This window comes from Rhinopithecus bieti, unplaced genomic scaffold, assembly GCF_001698545.2.
Source record: "Rhinopithecus bieti isolate Rb0 unplaced genomic scaffold, ASM169854v2 scaffold_29388, whole genome shotgun sequence".
NCBI lineage: Eukaryota > Metazoa > Chordata > Mammalia > Primates > Cercopithecidae > Rhinopithecus > Rhinopithecus bieti.
The window spans coordinates 239,037-262,423 of NW_016813389.1; the positions used below are offsets into that span (position 1 = coordinate 239,037).

At 52.3% G+C, this 23,387-nt stretch overlaps 2 protein-coding genes across 5 annotated transcripts in view; one reads left to right on the forward strand and one right to left on the reverse strand.

The window, feature by feature from the left end:
• Positions 1–27: 27 nt before the first annotated feature.
• On the reverse strand, positions 28–21,137 carry GOLGA2 (golgin A2). Of its 4 annotated transcripts, XM_017848256.1 has the most exons (27): positions 20,996–21,137; positions 18,983–19,105; positions 17,917–17,997; positions 13,519–13,623; positions 13,218–13,261; positions 13,035–13,098; positions 12,555–12,614; positions 12,291–12,371; positions 11,384–11,422; positions 11,067–11,117; positions 10,885–10,978; positions 10,682–10,788; positions 7,243–7,301; positions 6,771–6,912; positions 5,847–5,936; positions 5,635–5,742; positions 5,351–5,438; positions 4,643–4,980; positions 4,254–4,367; positions 3,318–3,563; positions 3,158–3,233; positions 2,639–2,733; positions 2,212–2,430; positions 2,022–2,124; positions 1,833–1,939; positions 1,599–1,755; positions 1,080–1,535 (listed from the first exon to the last, which is right to left on the reverse strand). In XM_017848256.1, exons 1-27 carry the CDS (start codon positions 21,077–21,079, stop codon positions 1,297–1,299), a joined length of 3,114 nt encoding a protein of 1,037 aa, XP_017703745.1. In that variant the 5' UTR covers positions 21,080–21,137; the 3' UTR covers positions 1,080–1,296. The 4 variants fall into 4 exon arrangements, with proteins under 4 accessions (XP_017703748.1, XP_017703745.1, XP_017703747.1 ...); XM_017848259.1 differs by lacking the exon at positions 17,917–17,997 and having other exon boundaries at positions 28–1,511; positions 20,996–21,134; XM_017848258.1 differs by lacking the exon at positions 12,291–12,371.
• The window catches only part of SWI5 (SWI5 homologous recombination repair protein), a 12,237-nt gene continuing 9,928 nt past the window's right edge, over positions 21,079–23,387 (forward strand). The window contains 5 exon segments of the mRNA XM_017848177.1: positions 21,079–21,319; positions 21,322–21,375; positions 21,378–21,504; positions 21,810–21,858; positions 22,322–22,361. Coding sequence (XP_017703666.1) covers positions 21,217–21,319; positions 21,322–21,375; positions 21,378–21,504; positions 21,810–21,858; positions 22,322–22,361 — 373 coding nt within the window. The 5' untranslated portion in view covers positions 21,079–21,216.

Consider the following 23,387-nt stretch of genomic DNA (forward strand, 5'->3'; position numbering starts at 1 on the left):
GAAACAGGAACACGCCAGGCGGAGCAGTATGGCTAAATCCATTTATTCCGAAATAAAAAGCAAAATAAACAGGAGTCGCATCACCAGGGTGCCACGACCCCATCCCCGCCTCCTTCCTCTGTCCTATGCTATCAATAAATAAGTTTCCCAGCCCCAAATAATTATTGGAACCTCCTCCCCATGTGCCAGCTCCAACCTCTGCTAGGTATGATACAGGGGGCTGCCCTACCCCTGGAATATACAAAATGTTACACAGATACAATATGTACACTGGGGAAGCGGGGCCACCCCAGCAGCCCGTGCCCTCACCTGGTCTACAGTTAACCCCACTGTCCTGCCTCAGCTGCCTCTCTGTGTAAGAAGATGGGAGCCCCCCTGAGGGAAAAATTGCTTTGGTGAGAGTAAGGAGGCCATGAGGTCTCCTCCAAACAAGTCAATTCTATGAGCCTCTGGCTATTAAATAACAATCATAATCATCCAGAAATTTAAGGAGTCAGCCCTGGCCAAGGTGGCAAAGGGTCTACACATTTGTCTCCCCCCATTAGACAGGGGTCTTATTTGCTACTGTAAGAGTAAAGGGGTGACTGGGAAGGGGTGGCAGGGACATGATGGGGGTAGAGCCTCTGGCCCCACTTCTCCAGGCTTTGCTGACAGTGGTCTGCTTTTTAAAATTTTTATCCTGACTTTTTTTTTAATCTCGGTTTTTTTTTTTTTTTTTTTTTTTTTTTTTTTTTTTTTTTTTTTTTTTTTTTTTTTGAGACAGAGTCTCACTCTGTTGCCCTAGCTGGAGTGCAATGGCACTATCTCAGCTCACTGCAACCTCCGCCTCCCGGGTTCAAGTGATTCTCCTGCCTCAGCCTCCTGAGTAGCTGGGATTACAGGCACCCACCACCATGCCTGGCTAATTTTTGTATTTTTAGTAGAGACACAGTTTCACCATGTTGACCAGGCTGGTCTTGAACTCCTGACCTCCTGAACTCCCAAAGTGCTGGGATTACAGGCGTGAGCCACTACACCCAGCCTTTTTTCATAACTTCTATACCATAACTTACCCATAACCTTCTTTATCCCGTAACTTCTTTTAATCCCATAACTTTAATTTTTTTTTTAAGTTTAGTGGCCAGCTTTTAGATGACAGTGATCTTCACCTCATCTGCACCTGTCTACCCCCGTTAGACAGGGGTCTATGCTTGCTACTGGAAGGGTAAAGGGGTGACTGAGAGGGGGTGGTAGGGATATAGTGGGGGCAGGGTCTCCAGCCCCCCTTCTTCAGGCTTTGCTGACAGTGGCCGGCTTTTAGATGACAGTGATCTTCACCTCATCGTTCTCGTCAGCCCGGTAAAAAAAAGGAATGCAGGGGTTGCTGCCCAAGCCTGGGCGCTCCCGGGGGTTCTGCATCTCACGAAGCAGCTGCATGATCTGCTGTGCAGTGGGATTGTCACGGGGAGAACCCTCCCTGGCCTCTCCTTGGGCGGGCTCCGCACTGCCGGTGAGGCTCACCTCACAAAGATCTTTGGAGAGAGAGAGGCAGGGCTCTGAGCGCCACATAAGCCCTCCCTTGCTCCTGCCTGCCCACCCCTCCCGAGGGCTCTACTCACCACCCTGCTGGTCGGCAGCCCCAAGCTCCTGGGGGGCTGGGGCCCCTGGATCGGGCTCATTGGCAGGGTTCTGGGCAGCTGCCAGGAATCTGCCATGCCACTCGCTGCGGTCGCCCACAAGCCGTAAGACCAGCTCCTGCAGCTCCAGCAGCTTCACCTGGAGGGAGGGGTGCTAAGCTGCCATGCCCATGCCCGTGCCCACCTCCACCCCCACAGAGATGTTCCACGCCCTACCTTCATCTCCTCCTTGTCTTGGGCCAGCCTGCTGATGTACTCCTCCTTCTCCCGGTGCCGCTCCTTCAGCACTGCCCTCTGACTCTGGTACAGTGCGATGTACTCTCCTGCGAAAGGACACGGCTCAGATACTGGGTTCCCTCCGACCACTGTGCAGCTCCTCCTGCCGTGCCCTGGCCTCCCACTCACCAATGGTGTCTGTCTCTCCAGACAGCTGGATACAGCGATGTTCCAGTTCCTCTACCCTCTCCTTCAGGTCCGCCTTCTCCTGCATGAGCTCCATAAAGCGGCTCTGGAACCAAAACAATGGAGTCACATCTTGGCAGCGACCTGCCCCACCCCCACCCTTCTTGACCCATGCCAGGAGAGACTCATTCACCTGCAGCTTCTCCATGGCCCCCTGCAGGGCCCGGTGGGTTTCCCCACACACAGAATCGCCCCCAGTCCCTGGGGCTGGGGCTGCCACCTCAGGCTCCTTCTGGGCCGATGCCAGCAGGTGAGCCAGGCGCCGGCAGCGCACCCTTTGCTCCTTCAGCTGCCCACGTAGCCTTGCCTGCTCCTCCTCGGCACTGGCTACAGCTGAGTTGAAAAATGCCACCTGCAGGCAAGAGAGGTGCATTCTTGTAGGAGGATATATAGGACGGACAGGCAGGGAGGTAGAGAGCAGCCCTTCCCTTGGCGCCTCAGAGGCTGCACTTGTTGGTCCCAGGTGAAATGGTGTCTGACCACTGGCTCCCAGGAAAGAGGTGAGTCTGAATAAATCAGAAGGCCAGGAAACCAAGAGCAGAAGGGGCAGTCAGCCTCACCATGGCTTCCCGGCTCTCCAGGTCCTCCGGGATGCTTGGCATGGGCCGAGGCGCCGCCTCCACCTCCTCCTCCTCCTCCCTGTCCAGTCCATCTCCTATGGGGGTGGCCAGAGGGGTCATCAGACAACCCAACAAGGGTACAGTGTGCCCACCTCTGCCCCCACCCTCACTGTGTGACCCTGGGCCAGCCCCTCCCCAGAAGGGAATGAGCAGCGTTTTATTTTCTTCTTTTTTAAGAGCCAAGGGCTCGCTATGCTGCCCAGGTGCAGTCCCACTACCAATCAGCATGGGAGTTCTGACCTGCTTCATGTCTGACCTGGGCAGGTTCACCCATCCTTAGGCAACCTGGTAGTCCCCTGCTCCCAGGAAGTCACCATAATGATGCCAAACTTAGTGTGGATACTCGATTGGCATAATGACCAGCTGTTCTAAAGGTCTCTTCCAACTCAATTCTACACTGCTAACAGTCCCCCCTTCCTCCTGGGGCTCTCTCCTCTTCCTGTGAGCAGGTTCCCGTACCTTCCCCAGGATGAGCCATGAGGCTCAATTGGGACCGTAGCTGCTGGTTCTGCTGGGTGACAGCTTCCAGGCGCTCCTAAGGGGCCAGGAAAGAGAGTGAGAAGCCATGGAGGTTGCCAGGTCGTCCCCCTTAGGGCCCTGCCCTCAGCAACTCCCTCACCTGGGCTTCCTGCAACTCTTGGCGGGCCATCTCGGCCACCGCTTTGCCCTGAGCTTCCTGCTGCTGCAACTGGTCCACGAGCTGGGTCTGCAGCAGTAACTGGTTGTGCAGCACCTCCTTCTCAGAGGTTAGCTGCTGATAGGTGGCCACCTGCTGCTGATAGGCAGCCACATACTGCTGCAGGTGTCCCAGGTACTGGTCTCGCTGCTGCTGTAGACTCTGAGCCTCTTGGCTCTTCAGCTCCACCTGCAGGAAGACCCTGGGCGTGAGGGCAGGTGGTGGCCTGCTTTCAGATTTGGGGCCCATAAATAGGGTAGCGAGGGCTCTGTGAGGCTCTGTTGCCTGCCCAGACCTCTGGCCCCTTGCTCCAGGCCTAAGTGACTGCCTCCCTTGCCTAGAGCCTCCTGCCTTCTTTCCCAGCCTCAAATCTCACACCCTGCTTCCCACCACTTAGACTGTAGGCCATAGACTGGTGGAAATGCAGAGGAAGCCAACCACCATCTGCTAAGTGTGCTACATGCCTAATGCTTTCCGTGTATTATCTCATTTAATCCTCCACACCTCTGCAAGGAAGATGCTAACTTCCTTTTTAAGTTAAACTGAGGCTTAGAGATGCAGAGTAGCTGAATGGTGACCAGTGGAGCAGAGGCCAGAATTCTGTTTGAACCTAAGGAGCCTCTTATACCACTGTCTCTTTCCCTATGATCGGGGGAAATCCATGCCTCTAGTTGGGACGATGATGTCCAGATCTGAGAGGAACCCAGGGCTATCCACCTCTAAAAGTCAGATGGCAGGGAGCAAGAAACAGTCACAGGACTGCCCCGGAGGGTGCTGGGGTCACCTGTTCCCCAGGCTGGAGCTGCCTCTGGCCTCACACCACCCCTCCCCAGAGGCTGGTGCCCGCCTCCCAGCACTTCTTGGATGGGGTGGGGTTACCGTTTCCTTCAGCTCGCTCAGCTTCTCCTGCAGCTCACCCAGCTTCTTTCCCAGCTCCCTCTTGACATGCTGCTCCGACTGCAGTGCACTGGTGATCTCCATGTTCTCATTAGTCTGGACAGAGAGAAGCCATCAGTGGCCACCCACTGCAGCTGGAGACCCCAGAACTTGCTGCCTTGGTGTTTGCCTCCCATGGCACCGGGAAGGGTGGAGACAGGTTAGAAAAATCATCCCCTCTCCCCTACAGCCATCGGAGCAGGGCTCTGGCTCACAGGTGCCTCCAGAAGTACCATTTCACGTGAGGGCTACACTGCCCCACTTTACAGGTAGGAAAACAAAGGCCCGGAGGGCTAATGGGGAGGGTAGGTTCTCCAGGTGGGGCTGCGCACCAGCTTTACGAATCCGCTCTGCAGCTCAGCCAGCTGCTCCTTGAGCTCCCGGTTCTGGGAGAGTGCGCGGCTGATGGTGGTGCGGTCATTCTGCATGGTCTCCAGGATTTGCCTGCGCGCCTCTGCCTGCTCCCCCCAGAGCTCGGCCGCCCGCTCCAGCTCCAGCAGCCTCTCCTCCTGCTCCCGGTTCAGGCGACTCAAGCCCTCATTGTCTTGCACCTGGGCTTGGAGCTGTCCTGCCAGACTCTCCAGCTCCTTCCGTAGGTGCTCAGCCTCCGCTTGTAGCTGCTGCTCCACCTCGGAGGGCCCTGCTGGGGGCTCTGGGGGCGGGGGTTCAGCTGAGAAAGGAAGCAGACAATAAGGGCCTCTAGATTCTCAAAGAAAACCCTCCTCTTGGTCCGTAGCTCCTCTCAGGCTCCCCAAACGTGGCCTCCCTGCTAATGATTCCTTGCACCCGGATGTTAGCCAATCTTCCAAGCCACTTTCCAATAGTGACAACTGTGGGTGGCCGACAACGGGCACTCCTCCCTCTTTGCTGATGGGGCACTGAGGCTTGTGGAGATGATGAGACTTGCTATCTCCTGGCACAGACCTCTTTCCCTCTGCCTCAAAGCCCTTCCATCCACCCAACTCCGTGGGGCATTCTAAACCACCCCCACAGCCCTCTGACCCCAGTCCTGCTCCCAGGTTACCCCAGCCCCAGCTTACCCATCTGGTTCCTCAGTTCAGCCAAGCTCGTCTCCAGCTCCTGTACCCGACTCATGCTACATTCCTTCTCCTCTCTCAATGTGTGCACCTGCCCAAAGCACAGCGGGAAAGGGCCCTGGAGAGGGGCTGGTGGCTGGACAGGCTACCATCTCCCTCTCTGCCCCCACCTCCACAAAGGCCAGACCCATGAGCACCTCTGGCTGTGCTCCTCCCATTTCACAGATGCCCAGAAAGATCAAGTGACCTATCTAAGGTTGCAGGGGAGCTGAAGGGTCAGGTCTCACCTGCTCTGACATCTGCTGCATCCTCTGCCGCCACATGGCGCTCTCTCCTTTGAGATTCTCTGCATATTTATCTCTCTCCATTTGTAGTTGTCTAACCGACTCCATTACCTGCAAGAATGGCCACAGAAATTAGGAAGGACTGTCACTGGTTGTCACCTACTCCTGGCCACCTGGGGCCATCTTCCTTCTACATCCCTCCCTACATCCCTCACCTGCCCCAGGTGTGCTTCCAGCTGTGCCCGCTCCTCCATGGCCTGCTGTAACTGCTGGTTAGCGTCAGGGGCTTCACATCGGCTTGAAAACTGGATGGTGGAGAGTGAGAAGTTTAGATCTGGGGAGCCCAGGCCATTCCCAACAGTGCCCCTTAAAAGGGCTAGGGCTAGGGCTAGGGCTAGGCTCAACGTGCAGCTCAGTCAATACAACTCTGCTGTCACGTTTCTTTGCTTTAGAAATAAAAAATAATTTTAAAAAGATCTCAGGCCAGGCATGGTGGCTGATACCTATAATCTCAGCACTTTGGGAGGCTGAGGTGGGTGGATTGCTTGAGCTCAGGAGTTCAAGACCAACCTCAGCAACATGGCAAAGCCCCGTATCTACAAATACAAAAATTAGCCAGGCATGGTGGTGTCGCCTGTAGTCCCAGCTACTTGAGAGGCTGAGGCAGGAGGGTGGCTTGAACCTGGAAGGTAGAGGTTGCAGTAAGCTGAGATCGCGCCACTGTACTCCAGCCTGGGTGATAGAGCGAGACCCCGTCTCAAAAAAAAAAAAAAAAAAAAAAATCTCTACCCTCTACTATTACCATGGAATACTGAAAGTGTTGGCTTGAACCTCAGAAGGAAACAAACAGACTCATGACCTAGCCATATAAATGTAATCTCTAAAATAATGATTTTCACCCATGATGCTTTAAAACAAAACAAAACAAAAATTGTTTTAAGCCCTAACCCTAAGATTCTGATTCCCCAGGTCCCCAATTTGTAGATTTTTAGCACTCTCTAGAGGATTTTACGCCAGGACTGGAACAAGGACCCACATTTTCAGCTCTTGGCTGGAGCCTCCCCATGCCCTGCATGATCCCTAGACCATGGCCCCAGCTGGATGGGGCTCCCACCACCCATGGGGCTGCAGCCTCTTGCCTGTTGAAGCAGGAGTTCTGTCATCTCTAACTTCTTTTGCAGTTCTTCCAAGTTAAGTTGCATGCCAGCCTTCTCAGTCACTAGGACCCGAAGCTTCTCTTCCAATTCTGATTTCTCTTGCTTCAGGTCTTCATTGTTTTGGCTATGGCCAGAGGCAATAGAGAAAGGAATGAACAAAGAACAGAAAGGATTGCTTTGGTGATCCACCCTCTACCCTCACCCCACAACCACAGAACTGTGGCACTGGAAGGAACCCCAGGAATCAAAAGTCACATGTACAGGCCAGAGATAAGACATGAGTTACCCAAGGCTACACCATGAGTCAGTGGCGCAGCTGGCACTAGAGCTTTGCTGGGCACACATGCAAACTTGTATGACCACCTCACCATGCTTACCTGTACCCCCCCACCTCCCAGCACACCACCCATGCTAAGGGCCCCCAGACCTCCCATCCCACCATCCCCCATCCTACGTGTTCTTGTATAACTCCAGCCTGAGGGCATCTCTCTCTTTGGTTAACTCCTTGTTGTACTGTAAACACAGAAAGGTTAAGTCAGGATATAGCAGGCGGAGGAGCAGCTGGCCCACCAGACCAGTAACAATAGCTACAGTAACCACTCCACGGTAACACTTCTTCACTCTTAATCACACTTGACATGTTTTCAAGGCATTTCCAAGCCCGCGGTCTCATTGGTCTCATTTTGTTGTCGTTGTTGTTTCTGAGACAGAGTCTCGCTCTGTCACCCAGGCTGAAGTACAGTGGTGAGATCTCAGCTCACAACCTTCGCCCCCCAGGTCCAAGTGCCTCAGCCTCCTGAGTAGCTGGGACTACAGGCACACGCCACCATGTCCGGCTAATTTTTTTGTTTTTGTTTTTCTGAGACGGAGTCTCACTCTGTCACCCAGGCTGGAGTGCAGTGGCGCCATCTCTGCTCACTGCAAGGTCCACCTCCCGGGTTCACACCATTCTCCTGCCTCAGCCTCCTAAGTAGCTGGGACTACAGGTGTCTGCCACCATACCTGGCTAATTTTTTTGTATTTTTAGTAGAGACGGGGTTTCACCATGTTAGCCAGGATGGTCTCGATCTCCTGACCTTGTGATCCACCCATCTCAGCCTCCCAAAGTACTGGGATTACAGGTGAGAGCTACCACACCCAGCCTAATTTTGTATTTTAGTAGAGATGGCGTTGCACCATGTTGGCCAGGCTGGTCTTGAACTNCTTTGGTTAACTCCTTGTTGTACTGTAAACACAGAAAGGTTAAGTCAGGATATAGCAGGCGGAGGAGCAGCTGGCCCACCAGACCAGTAACAATAGCTACAGTAACCACTCCACGGTAACACTTCTTCACTCTTAATCACACTTGACATGTTTTCAAGGCATTTCCAAGCCCGCGGTCTCATTGGTCTCATTTTGTTGTCGTTGTTGTTTCTGAGACAGAGTCTCACTCTGTCACCCAGGCTGAAGTACAGTGGTGAGATCTCAGCTCACAACCTTCGCCCCCCAGGTCCAAGTGCCTCAGCCTCCTAAGTAGCTGGGACTACAGGTGTCTGCCACCATACCTGGCTAATTTTTTTGTATTTTTAGTAGAGACGGGGTTTCACCATGTTAGCCAGGATGGTCTCGATCTCCTGACCTTGTGATCCACCCATCTCAGCCTCCCAAAGTACTGGGATTACAGGTGAGAGCTACCACACCCAGCCTAATTTTTGTATTTTTAGTAGAGATGGCGTTGCACCATGTTGGCCAGGCTGGTCTTGAACTCCTTACCTCAAGTGATCCACCCGCCTCAACCTCCTAAAGTGTTGGAATTACAGGTGTGAGCCACCGCGCCCAGCTGGTCTCATTTGTTTTTAAAAGAACTTGGTAAGGGTGGCCGGGCATGGTGGCTCACACCTGTAATCCCAGCACTTTGGGAGGCCAAGGCGGGTGGATCACAAGGTCAAAAGATCGAGACCATCCTGGCTAACACAGTGAAACTCCATCTCTACTAAAAAAAAAAAAAAAAAAAAAAAAGTTAGCCGGGCGTGGTGGTGGGTGCCTGTAGTCCCAGCTACTTGGGAGGCTAAGGCAGGAGAATGGCGTGAACCCGGGAGACAGAGCTTGCAGTGAGCCAAGATGGGGCCACTGCACTCCAGCCTGGGTGACAGAGTGAGACTCCGTCTCAAAAAAAAAAAAAGGCCGGGCGCGGTGGCTCAAGCCTGTAATCCCAGCACTTTGGGAGGCCGAGACGGGCGGATCACAAGGTCAGGAAATCAAGACCATCCTGGCTAACACAGTGAAACCCCGTCTCTACCAAAAAAATACCAAAAACTAGCCAGGTATGGTGGCAGGTGCCTGTAGTCCCAGCTACTTGGGAGGCTGAGGCAGGAGAATGGCCTAAATCCAGGAGGCGGAGCTTGCAGTGAGCTGAGATCCGGCCACTGCACTCCAGCCTGGGTGACAGAGCGAGACTCTGTCTCAAAAAAATAAAAAAATAAAAATAAATACTGAGCTTGGTAAGAGTGGAAGGGACAGGAAAAGAGAGCGAATTTATATATGTATGTATATATGTATTTATTTGAGATGGAGTCTCCCTCTGTCACCCAGGCTGGAGTGCAATGGTGCCATCTTGGCTCACTGCAACCTCTGCCTCCCGGGTTCATGTGATGCTCCTTTCTTAGGCTCCTGAGTACCTGGGATTACAGGCATGCGCCACCACACCTGGCTAATTTTTGTATTTTTATTTATTTATTTATTTATTTATTTATTTAGAAACGGAGTCTCCCTCTGTCACCCAGGCTGGAGGGCAGTGGTGTGATCTCGGCTCACTGCAACTTCCGCCCCCGGGTTCAAGCAATTCTCCTACCTCAGCCTCCCAAGTAGCTGGGATTACGGGCACCTGCCACCACACCTGGCTAATTTTTTGTATTTTTAGTAGAGACAGGGTTTTGCCATGTTGGTCAGGCTGGTCTCAAACTCCTGACCTCAGGTGACCTGCCCGCCTCGGCCTCCCAAAGTGCTGGGATTACAGGTATAAGCCACCACACCTGGCCAAGATTGAATTTACAGCTGGCTAACAGAGGCCCAGAGAGATCAGATAATATTGCTATTATTATCATTATTACTACCACTGTTTGAACCTTTATTGAGTGTTTCACCAGGCACCATGCTAATAATCCCATTTAATCCTCATAACCACCACATGAGACAGCTCACTGCAATATTATTACCTGTATTTTGTAGATGAAAAATATGTAGTATTAGAGGTTAAGTGCTTGCCTAAGATGACTTAGACAGAGCTAGGATTTGAATACCCAGGTATATCTGACTCTCTAAGTTCATTTGTTCCCTGGGGGTGGGGCACAGATAGGAAGAGGGAAATTAATCTTTTGTTCCATTTTTGAAAGGATCATACATTCACATAGTCCAAAACTCTGAAGGTACAGAAGGGAAGTATCTTCCAGCCATGCTGCTCCTCTCTCCTGAGTTTTTTACGAATCCTTGCAGACATGTTTTATGTATATTGTCATAGTACATATGTACAGACATATGGACACACAGACACACACACACGTTCCCTCTCGCTACACAAATGGTAACGTACTAAAGATACTCTTCTGTACCTTCACAGAACAAATACCACATTCCCCAACCTAGGACTTGGCCAAGGCCACAGCCAGGTAAGGGCAGGGCAGGCACTTGGCCTCCGAGCTCTGCGTCCAGTGTTCACTCCCCACAGTGCCCCCCAACCCACCCACAGCAGCTGACTCAGCCCCAGGATGCCTCTAACAACCACACACAAAAGCAGTGACAAATGGCCCATGCTGCCTTCTGGGCAGGACACTCAACCCTGCAGAAGAGACCTTTAGGCTCACTCCTCCATCTGGGAAGCCAGGCTGCCAGGGTTCAGGGCAGGCAGTTGGACTCACCCTGTCTGCTTTCTTCTGCTGCGTGGAGACAGCAGACAGAGCCCGCTCCAACTCTCCCACACGCCTCCGGGAATACTGCAGGCGACTGGCCAGATCTTCGGACTCTCCTGGAATGAGAGAGGTTGAGATGGGGTCCAAAGGACTCACCTTAAAGGCCTGTCAAAGTGCCAGGTTGAAGGATGATGGGGTGCCCAGAGGCCCACCTTCTTTCTGCCTGGCGGCATGCTGAGTGTGCGCCAGGGCTGTCTGTAACTCAGCTTTCTCTGATACGAGGATCCCTATGGTCTGAATGTGAACCTTTGGGAGGAAACCCAAGCAAGTGCTGAAAAAGAAGGAAAGAAACATTCTCCAGAGGACAGGGCGGAACTTCACCCCCTCCACTCACCTGTAACTGCTCCCTTAGGGCTCCCTGCTTTTGGTGGCATTCTTTCTTTTCCTACAGGAAGAGGAAGACAGAGCTCTTACTAGGGGGAGGCAGAGATGGCACAGCAAGGGACATGCCCCCAGAATGCCACCAATGCCCCAGGACAGGCCCACCCGTGGGACCAGGTTATCAGGGACCCTGTGGGGATGGGGTGGAATCTTGGGGGGTGAGCCTTCTTCCCCAGGCTGGGAGTGGGTGAGACGAGACTCAGGCCTCTACATTTGAGTGCCCCCCAAACCCAGCTGTCATGTTGTGAGCAAACAAAGAAATCACGTTACTTCTTCCAACTGATCCGTAATTTCTTGGTTCTGTTGTTTCTGTGGGGAAGAGTCAAAGGAAGGTGACTGAGGGTGGCCCCCTCAACCCTATTCCCCAGACCAGGAAGGGGTAGGCAGGGGCCAGGAATGGATTTTAAAGGCAAAGTTCTCAGACCCAATGGGAACATGAACTGCTAAACTCTCCTCAGGCTCCCAACAAAAGGGGGTTTGTGTCTTTGTTGGTTTTTGCCCATAGCCACAGAACTGAAAGTCTGAATCTGGATTCTCTTGAAAGGACAGTAACATAAACCTCTAGAGATGGAGTGTGAGAAAAGCCCACCCTCTGCCAGTTTGTGATTTAGAAAGGTGTATTCATTCAACAAACATTTGCTGAGCACATATAGGCCAGGTACAGTTCTTAATAGCAGGGATATCAGACAGAAAAAGACAGACAGGAGCCCTTGGCCCTGAGGTTTACATTCTAGTGGGCCTTTAAATCTTCGACTCTCAGAGCTAAGAGACCTTTGATACTCTCTAACTCTACCTCCTCAGGAAATGTAAGCCCAAGAAGGAGAGGTGGCTTATCCCGAATCCAAGAGCAAATTAAGGACTGAGTCAGGGTGGAAATACGGGGCTCCTGACAACCAGTCAGGCTAGTGCTTCCCCAAGAGGCAACAATCCCAGGGCATGTGTAACAAGGACTCAAGCAGGGGTGTCTAGAGAAGAGAGAGTAGGCAAAGAGGGCAGCAACAGAAAAGCCATGCTGCATGCTCCGTGCTCTGGGGTCCCTCCAGCTGAGGCCTGGGCCCCCCAGCTCCCCATTCGCCCTTGGCACCAGGGGCCCCCTGCCCCTTTCTTCAGGGTCCCAAGGGGAAACTGGAGCCCAGGATTAGCAGCGTGGAATCAGGGGACCCCACTGGACTCTTACCAATTTCTCTATCGTGATATTGAGTTGTTTGTTTGTTACATAGCTGGAGTCCAGGGCTACCGCTAGCTGTTGGTACCGGCTCTGAGGCGCATGCAGAGAGGAGGAGTTGGAGGAGGATTGGGGGGAGAGGTAGAGAGAGCAATCATTAGGGCTGGGGGGTGTGTGGGCTGTCTCAGCTGGCAGAGGGGCACCCAGCCCCCGCTGTGGGAGGAGGTTGGAGGGCTGGCCTCCAGGGTCACTGGGCCACGGCCCAGGGCCTCTTACCTCCAGATCCTTCAGGTTAGCAGATGATGCAGGGCCCTCCCCATTGACACATGTCGTAGACTATAAGAGATGAGAGTGCACATGGAGATGTTCTGTCCCCTCAGTGTCTAAGCCCTCTGACTTCCTTTCTTCCCCAGCAATTGGCAACATTTTCTCTTCTAACTTGGACCCTTTGTCCCGTAACCCCTTTGTGCCAACTTCTCTCATGGTTCATATTTCCCCACCATCGTTCCTTCCCGAGCACCTCTCATCCAGTGCTTCTGCAGCAGGATAAAATGATGCAACCAGTCACAGGGTCCAACTCCTTCATGTGCACAACTTCAAGGGAGAAAGCTCAGGGAAGAGCCAACTTCCTCAACATCACCCAGCACATTGGCTGGTCCCAGGATCTTCCTTCTCTTGTGAATCCCTGCCTCAGTTTCTTTCTATCATAGTTCCCTTCCCCCCACACCCCACTCTGGGCCTCCATTCCTGAGGTACCTCACAAACAAGACCATTGAGCTGTTGGGAGAGTTGTCGCAGGCTCTCGGTTGATGAGAAAGTCCTAGGGATGGAGACACAGGGGTCAGGGGTGCAGGTGGCTCAATGGGAAAGAAGGTCATGGGCAGTGGCCTCCCTGACTCTCTCGGCCTAGAGACTGCCGCCCCAACAGGAGACACTCACTTGGTTTCATCCATGAGATTAGGGACATTGTCAGCATCATGATTCTGTGTGGGAAGAAACGTATGAGATGGTCATTCAATGTCTGCTAAGAATCACCCAGGACAGGGTGAATCAAGCTCCCAAACTCATTCCAACAATCTTCCATATCCCCTGACCTCAAGAAAAAGCCTAGTCTGAGCCTTCCCCCAGCCCGTTCCCCAGGAAGAGCCCTTGGCCTTAGGAAACAAGCTACCTGTGAAAGGAGAAGATAATCCATAGTAGGTACAGGAGGGGAGTGGGCAGAGGGGGAGGAGGCACGAACCTGAGATGCCGCCATGCTAGTGAGACTGGCACCAGGGGAAGGGACACCGCCAGGTAACACGGTGTCATCAGACGGTTGTAGAGAATCAGCATTGTCCTTGGGTGTCTGTCACAGAACAGAGCAGGGGGTTAGGGGGCCATGCGGGACAGAAGGTGCCTCAGTGCCATGAACACAAGGGTGTGGAACAGGTAGGATAGGTGTTGCTGCAGTCAGAGTGACAGTCACACATGCTAGGAGCCACTCAGGGGTGTGGATATGGTTGCCCAGGCCTTGGGCTGCTAGGCAGCATTTCAGATGGCCAAAGCTCAAAGCAGGGGCTGCATAGCCTCCTTCATGAACACGAGGACCTCACTGTCTCTGGAGCTCAGCAAAAGACAGCAGCAGGCACTGACCTGTGGCAGCCACAGCAGGCAGGAGGATGGTGTGCCAAAGTCAGAGAGGAGAAAGGCACTGTTCTTCCAGAAGGCCAGTCTGTGCTGCAGAGTGACCCTAACTGGGCCCCTAGTGGGCAGAGGATGGTGATGAGGAAGTAGTTGTCTGGGCAATGCACACCGTAGCTATCTGCCTGCCTCTCTACTCCTGTCCTCCCTTCCCTTCTCCCCTGCAGTGGCACAATCATAGCTCACTGCAGCTTCCACCTCCTGGGCTCAAGCAATGCTCCCACCTCAGCCTCCCTAGTAGCTGAGATTACAGGTGCACACCACCAAGCTCAGCTAATTTTTATAGAGATGTGGTCTCGCCATCTTGCCCAGGCTGGTCTCAAAGTCCTGGGCTCAAGTGATCCTCCCACCTTGGTCTCCCAAAGTGTTAAGATTATAGGTGTGAGCCATTGAACCTGGCCTATTGGCTGTGTTTCTGATTCAGACCTTTCCAGGGAAAAAAAAAAAGTTACCCAACTAGAAGCCTCTCCCCAACTATCTGGAGGTAAAAGAGAATAAACCATGGCTACCACCCCCACCCCAACCTCTTACCTCCAAAAACATCTACCCAACCAAGAAACCACCCCAGAAAACAGAGGTAAGACATCTGCCCTATGGCTCCTGGCAACTTGGAAGTTGTGGCGCCTCTTTCCTGGGAATCGTACCTGGGGACAGTCCTAGGATTCAGAACTTGGGGTCACGTGGAGCCTCTCTCTTGCCCCCAACTGGACCTACCTGCTTGATCAGAGCCCCACCCGGCCTCTCTCCAGGCTCTGGCCTTACTCTTGACCCAAGCCTCTGGTTCTAGAGGTCTTCTAATATCTGACAGGCCAGATGGGCAGACAGCGGAAAAAGCTGGCTGACCAGCTAAGCTGGACAAGAGAAAAACACCAGGGAGCCAGGGCCTGGCCACAAAAGCTGGGTCTGCGAGAAGTGGCTACACCTCTCTCCAGGGAAGCTGGGTCTGGGGGAAGTGGCTACACCTCTCTCCAGGGAAAGGACTGCGTGCTCGCTGGACCCTTTAGCCCTGGCCTCTGAAAACCCAAATCTGCTTCCCTCCTTAGAGCAAGTGCTGCAGAGGCTGGTGGAACTGAAGATGAGCCAAGCTGTCTTTGCATCTTTGCAAGTTTACTGTGACCATGGAACCTGATGTTGCCTTGACAATGCCTACAACTGAATCTAATAGGTCAGAGCAGGGGTTCAGCTGCTGGCCAGGCATAAGCCTTGAGGGAAGGCTGGCACTCCTAGCAATGGACCCTGCAAGTCTTTAGGGCCCTCCTGGCATCCTGGGTTCCCACTGATCTCTAGGATTAGACACAGGAATGCTCAGAGGAAGGGAAATTTTTTTTTCTTTTTTGGTTTGAGATGGAGTCTCACTCTGTCGCCCAGGCTGGAGTGTAGTGGCAAGATCTCCGTTCACTGCAACCTCTGCCTCCTGGGTTCGAGATTCTCCTGCTTCAGCCTCCCGAGCAGCTGGGATTACAGGTGTGTGCTACCACGCCCAGCTAATTTTTGTATTTTTAGTAGACATGGGGTTTCACCATGTTGGCCAGGCTGCTCTCGAACTCCTGACCTCAGGTGATCCAGCCTCCTCAGTCTCCCAAAGTGCTGGGATTACAGGCATGAGCTACTGCGCTTGGCTGAAAAAGCATTTTTTTCAGCCAAGGACTTTTTGACACACATAGCGTGATTATTTTGTGAGCCATCAAGTTATTTCATAATTTTAAGTCTTGTAGCCAAGATGGAGTTTTTAAAAAAGCCTACTCTCCTCAAAATGTCCCATCCCATTAAGGTATTTTTTCTCTCTCCATTATTCCCTACTTCTGGAAATGTTATCAGCTCTACTCAAGATACTACAATCACGGGCCTCCATTCCTGGAGTAGAAAACTTACATGGTAATAAAAATGAGAAATTTTAAAAAAAAACCTACACTGGAAACAGTTATGGATATAGAGAAGGTATAAAAACAGCAAGGGGCTGGGCATGGTGGCTCACGCATGTAATCCCAGCACTTTGGGAGGCCAAGGCAGGTGAATCACTTGAGGCCAGGAGTTCGAGACCAGCCTGAGCAACATAGCAAAACCCCATCTCTATTAAAAATACAAAAAAACATGGGCAGGTGCAATGGTGCAACATCTGTAATCCCAGCTACTTGGGAGGCTGAGGCATGAAAATCACTTGAACCCAGGAAGGGGAGGTTGCAGTGAACCAAGATCACACCACTGCACTCCAGGAGAAAAAGCAAGACTCCTTCTCAAAAACAAAAACAAAACAGCACGAAGGAAATATGAGGATCTAGGCCTTTGTTTCCAGAATAGAGGGACCTGGGCTGGCACAGAATCTCAGAGCATAAGGAAACAGGCTGCAGACCCCCTAATCCACTGGACCATTGGCAGAGCAAAAGCCAAATACTCAGCTACATGACGCTTTTAGGCCTGTGCTCCCCAACCGTACCACTCAGTGTCTCCTCTGAGCTGGCAAGGTGAGTCACAGCACCTGGACAGACCTGATCAACTGGAGGGTAACAGGTGTGACGACTGGACAACTCTAACAGCAGCCAAGGCTGCTCTGTCTCAGTCCCTCTCCCCATACCCATCTCCAACAGGCTCTATTTGTGTCCTGCTCCTCTGGCTTGGCAGGAAGGAGTCCCCCAGGTGAGTCAGAGATGGAGGAAATGCCAAATCACAGCCAGAGGAGGTTGTCTCCTAGCCCTGTGTACACCCATGCCCTACCCACCAGCAGGCTCCCTGTGTTCCTGAAAGGTGATCTGTGAGTTCACACTCTGGCCATGGCCTCACCACTCCCCCGGCCTCCCCCACTCCCCATATGGATTAATGTTACCCACCTTTAATCTTCAAGCCAGCCTCAAATGCCACCTTCTCCAGCCTGGAGTCCATTCGGAACCAACCTCCCCCTGAGCTGAGCATTTGGAATGGTCCAAAGTTATCTCTTGCCTCCTTCAAAGGAGTCTGCCTCCCTCAGTGTGCAGCCTACCTTGTTCATCTATTTTCTCCACTGTTTATTTATCAAAGTGCCTTTGTTGTCAAGAGCCCAGTGAATATGGCTAAATGTCCATTTGGAGAGATTAGGGGCAGAACGTCTTGGTCACTCATCTGTTTGGTTAACCTCACATCTTTTACAGTTAGTTCCTCTGAAAAAATAGCTTCAATCCTTCCAGCTATAATGTGGACTCATTTTCTCTTAACCCTTTGTTCCCTACTCTTAAACCAAAGTGAATTAATTAAAAAAAAATCACTAACTTCTATGTGGTTTACTGATCTTTGCCTTTAGGGCAAAACCTAAAGGTCCGTTGGGTTTTTTCTTTTTTTTTTTTTCATCTCTCCTAGTCTGAGAGTACCCACAATAGACATTTAAAAGCCCAAATCCTGGCTGGGCGCGGTGGCTCAAGCCTGTAATCCCAGCACTTTGGGAGGCCGAGGCAGGTGGATCACTTGAGGTCAGGAGTTCAAGACCAGCCTGGCCAACACGGTGAAACCCCATCTCTACTAAAAATACAAAAATGAGCCAGACATGGTGGTGGGCAACTGTAATCCCAGTTACTCAGGAGGCTGAGGCAGGAGAATCACTTGAACCAGGAGGCAGAGGTTGCAGTGAGCCAAGATTGTGCCACTGCACTCTAGCCTGGGCAACAGAGTGAGACTCTGTCTCTGGAAAAAAAAAAAAAGAAGAAAAAAAAAAAGCCCCAAATCCCACACACCTCTGAAAGTTATTCCCAAATTACCTTTAAACTGTTAAACTTTAAGGTATGTCTCACGTTCTCCAAGATGATAAAAGATTTTGGGGAAGAATAAAAACCCAATCGATCAAGCAAGTGAAGAAGCGGACATAAACAGGCGGAAGGTTAATGGCAGCAACATAAATTAAGCCAGAGGCAAAGTATCCCCCAAACCAGAGAAGCCTCAGGGGCATGCACAGCTGGAGAGAGCAAGCCAGAGAGGGGTCTCGGCACTGCCTCACCTTCCACTTGTCCAATGGGGGGAGCGCTACCCCATTGGAACGGTTAAGGTCGGACACCAGCACCTTCAGAATGTCCTGAATCTACAGGAGGCGAAAAGGGAAAAACAAGGGCAGGGGGAGAAAGGTAGAAGTGGCTTAGAGAGAGGCAAGAAAGTCAGGGAAGGAGGAAGATGTGGGTTCAGGGAAACGAAATGCTGACGAAGAGTGGAGGAGATCAATACCATGGCCTGTGCCATCCTTCCAAATGGCCACCTGCTGCCTTGCCGGGGGCAGAAACAAATAGATGGAAAAGTCCCCTGAAGGATGCAGTCACACAGAGTGGAGTCACCTGACCAATGCAGCTCTTAATATGCTCATTGGACCCTTCTCCTTAGGCCTAGGATGTGGGCAGTGAATCTAGTAGAGCTACAGACCTCCACCTCCATTTTAAAATCCAGACTTCTGAGTAAGGGTTCACTTGAACAAAGGGGGCTCCAGCTAAAAAACAAGTTTGAAAGACACTGATCTTAACCAATGTCATCTTACAGAGGAGGAAACTGAGGCCCAGGGGAAGAAGTTTTTCTGTGGTCATGCAGCAAGCTGGTGGCAAAGATGAACTCCAAAGTTAGATCTTCCCCTAATCCTAGTGCCTGGGGCTCTCCTCACCACACCCTGGGGCCCTTTCAATGACTCCTAAAGGGATAGCCTGATGGCCAGTGGCTGTTCTCATTGGCCTGGCTTCCCCTTGAGACTGGAGATGAGGAAAATGAAATAGCAACTACCATTTCCTGAGTGTCCTGGGTGTTTACAGCAGGCCCTGTACTAGGGATTAACATAAAAACAACAATAATAACAAATCTCATTTAAACTTCACAAGTGTAAGTAAAACAATACTTTACAGATGTGAAAAGAGAGGCCCAAAAAGCTCAAGCAATTTGCCCTAAATCACATCCCTAGCAGATGGACAGGTAGGATACAAACCCAGAACTCTTAATCAGTACCCAACAGTTCTTCCACAATAATAACAATTACTCTCCACTGCCCCTTGGGCCCCCTGTCCCCAGGAGCCTGGCCAGCCAAGACTCACATCCTCAGGTGAGTGGCAACCACCAGAAGTGGTTGTCTCAGGGTTACTGCCATTTTTTATTTTCTTCTTCTTTTTCGCTCCTGTAGGAACACCAGGGCTGTTCCTCTGCTGATATTCTCTCAACTGTGGAAAAGAAGAGCAGTAATACTCATGAGATCTACAAGCCCCTACAGTTACATCCTACAATTTTTCCAAAATACTCATATATACCATCTGATTTAACGCCACCAACAAGTCTACAAGGTCTTGTCACAATCACTTAGTGACTGAGAGGGATTGATACCACGGCTTAAAAAAACGCAAGAATTGAACTTAAACTCAGTCTTCTGACTCCAAGCTCTGGGGTTTTGCCACAAATCAGCAGCTGCCAGGGGCCAAAACCAGAGGCAGAGGTACCTTTCTACCTCTCATCCCAGAAACAGGATGAGAACACTTAGGGGACTGGGTCCTAAGATCAAAAGTTGGTTTCACGCACTAATTACGGTTCTGAGGGGGATTGCGACATCACTACATTCCACTCCACCATGGAGAATTCAAATATGAGGTGGAGAAGTCAAGCCTGGAATCCCAGCTACTTGGGAGGCTAAGGCAGGAGGATTACTTAAGGCCAGGAGTTCAAGGCCAGCCTGGGCAACACAGTGACACTCCGTCTCTCAAAATAAATATGTATCTTAAAATGTGGGCTGGAACATTAAGTGGGCAGGAACTGTACACCGTGTGGTTTAGAGTCATACATCCTCACACGTTTGTTAATGTAAGAAATGCGCCAATGCCTCTGAAACTTTTACATCAATGTATCCTCATGGCAGAAGGCAGCCTTTCTGTTGAACCTGGGAATTCAACAGAAAGAGGACAACCCAAGCCTCATTTCAGAGAAAAGTCTGGTATACTCTTAGAAATTTATGTGACTGTCATCCCTAAGTACATTGTTTTTTTTTCTCAAGAGAATAAAGGGAAACTGATGCTTCAGAAAGATATTTATCCTGTGGCACTTCAAGTACACCAGGCTGAGATGATATGAGGAAGATTCAAGCTGTCAGGTTCGGTTTCCCAAGACCTGTTCCACAGGAGATAAGCAGATCTCATTCCAGAGACCACTGAAGGGCACTCTGGTCCCAGAACCACGCAGAATTCGAATATGAGGTGGAGAAGTCAGAAAAAAAATGTTAGTCTCTCTGGAGAGTAGAAGCCTGGGGGAAAATCAAAACCAATCCCGTTCTCACATTGCCACCCAGAGATACTGCCAATGTTTTCAGCTCACGGGGGAAGTGTAGGCTTTTCACACTATCAGTGTCTATGTTAAGGGTGTAAGGCAGCCTGAAATCTCTCCCTCCTAGGTCCCATAGTCCCCAATCCCCTTCCAGCTGGACATTTATGCTGTGACCAAAGGAACCAGAAGCGGGATGAGAACTTAGGGTACTGGGTCCTAAGATCAAAGACCGGTCTCGCGCACTAATTACGGTTCCGAGGGGGATTGTGACGTCACTACATTCCACTCCTGGGGGGGAACATCAGCGCGACGTCCGAGTCGCTGCTCCCCGATGGGGGAGGGGAGCGCAGGGCCAGGACCCAGGTCCTTGGAGACGCGAGCCCAAATCGCCCAGGGAGGTCTGGTTTGGGGCGGCAGGAGGTGAGGGCCGAGTCTGGAGCGGGGAGCCCCGGGAGTCACGGGCCCAAAGTCACTGGCGAGGGCAGGGGTCTGAGTTGCTGGGGTGCTAGGTCCTTGGAGATGCCAGCCCAAAGAGCCCTGGGGCGGCAGGAGGTGAGGGCCGCGTCTGGAGCGGGGAGCCCCGGGAGTCACCAGCCCAAAGTCACCCGGGGGCGACTGGCGAGGGCGGGGGCTGGGCGGCTGAGGGGGCGGGGCTGGCTGACAAGACTTTTGTGGGGAGCCCAGGGGCACTGGGGGGAGCCCAGCCCGGTGTGCCTCAGGAGTGGCAGGGACTCTGGCCGTGGTCCTGCCATCGGAGTGGGGCTGGGGCTGGGCCGGGGGGCCCGCGACCCGGTGCACTTTACCTTTTTCTTCGCTGCGGCCAATTTGCTCTGTCGGGTTTCTTCCGACATCGCGGGGCGGGGAGGGAGGCGGGGCTGGGGCCACATCAGCGCGATCCCGGCAACCACTGCGGAAGTCAGTCAGCCACCGCGCAGCTGTGCGACCGAGCCAGAGGAGGCGTAACCAGGGCGGTACTAGAGCGCAGAATAGGGGCGTGGCCTCAAAGATCAAAGCCCATTCGTCAATGAAAAAGATAAAGCGGAAAGGAGGCGTGGCCAGGCAGCGGCGTGGCCAGAGGGACCTGTGGCGTCACAACAAAAGCTGCGCACGCAACCGCTGTCCCCGCCCACTTCGGAGAGGGGCGGGGCCGGCTTTCCTTGGGTGCGCGCGCAGCTTGCTGTGCGCCCATCAAGCTCCGGGTCAGTGTTCCTTGCCCCGCGCACCTGAGAGGCCGCTCTTCGACTCCCGCGCTGGACCCTCTTGCGCCACTGAACCCCCTGATCCGGGGGCCTCGGACCCCAGGGCTCAGGAGGTGGGCGAGGAACGGACTCCACAGTTTCTTTCCTGACTTCTTACAGCCCTGCCCCAGACTTTCCCTTTCCAGAAATCACCTCCAAAGACTCCCATCCAGTGCTCCAGACAACCCCCGCCTCAGAACGCCCCCTTCCTAGAGGGTCTCTACCCTGATCCTGGGAGCATATCTGCCCCCTTTCCAGATGGATCCAGTCCCGGGCGCTCCTAATTCCCAGCTACTCCTCCTCCCGCATCCCCACAGTAACCCTGTCCTCACAGCGGACTGTGGGTCCAATCAGGCTTTCCCCTCGGATTCCTCTCCAGGACTGAACCAGGACTTACCCGAAGTTGCCGCGGGGCCTTCCGTTCCCCTGTGAGTATTTCTTCCCCCACACCCCTCTTCCCATCCCCGACCTTCCCTCGTGCGCTCGCGGCCCTCCTCCCCATCCCAACCGCAGCCAATCCCCGCTTGGCCTTCTTCCATATCTTCTAGCCGACTGAGAAACTCCAGGTCATTCCTCAATCCCTCCCCTTCCTTTCCTCAGGCCCGCCAGTCTTCAAAGAAGTGCTATCCTGTCCTGTCCTAGGCTAACCCTCTCCCTCCCCATCCTGTCTCCTGGCTTCTCAGATGCCTTCCACTCCAGTTCAGCACCAGCCATCTCTCCTCCTCGCTCGTTTCACCCCTCACCCAGCCCTGCCTTTAAACAAACCCACAGCTCCCCAATCAGGAAAATGCTTGGTGTTCACCCTGGCCACTCCTTTAGTTGCTAATAGTCTCTCCTCTTCTCTGGCAAGCCACCCCCAAAACTCAGCCTCCTCCTCCTCTCATCTCCCAGATGGAGTTGCCACTACCACTACCACTACCACCACTCTCAAGTTAGATCGTGAGGGCCAGGCACAGTGGCTCACTCTTGTAATCCCAGCACTTTGGGAGGCGGAGGTGGACGGATCATTTGACGTCAGGAGTTCAAGATCAGCCTGCCCAACATGGTGAAACCCTGTCTCTACTAAAAATACAAAAAAAAGTCAGCCGAGCATGGTGGTGCAGACCTGTAATCCCAGCTACTCAGGAGGCTGAGGCAGGAGAATTGCTTGAACCCGGGAGGTGGAGGTTGCAGTAAGCCAAGATTGCACCGCTGCACTCCAGCCTGGACAACAGAGCTAGACTGTGTCTCAAAAAAAAAAAAAAAAAAAAGACGTTAGATCAGGAAAGACTTGGTATTTGTTCATTGATTTAGCAACTGCTGCAATGCAGGTGTATGCCAGATAGCCCCCTGCCCTCCAAGAGCCACAGGCAAAAAAATGGTTCCAGGACAAGTATGCACATGGTTCTGAGAGGGGGAGCCCAGGCTTGGGCTTGCAAAGAGGGCTCTCCAGAGATGGCAGGGTCAGAGGTAAGGCCTGAAGGGCAAGTCACAGTGAGCTCAGATAACAATGACGGAGTGGCAGCCACAGTTTGCCAAAAGCATTGGGCTAATTGAGCTTCTCTCTGCAAGTGAGTTGGTGTCCACTGTCTTTGACCATGGGTTAACTCACTGCAGATCATGGCTTTCTCATTCATGCTAATTCATTCCTTCTTTTTTTTTTTTTGAGACAGGGTCTCACTCTGTCGCCCAGGCTGGAGTGCAATGGCGCGATCTGGGCTCACTGTAACCTCTGCCTCCCGGACCCAACCCATCCTCCTGCCTCAGCATCCCAAATAGCTGGGACCATAGTTGTGTGCCATGATGCCTGGCTAATTTTTTTGTATTTTCAGTAGAGACAGATTTTCGCCGTGTTGCCCAGGCTGGTCTCAAACTGATGAGCTCAAAGCAACCTGCCCGCCTTGGCCTCCCAAAGTGCTGGGATTACAGGCATGAGCCACCGTCCCAGCTTCCATTTTTTTTTTTTTTTTTTTTTTTT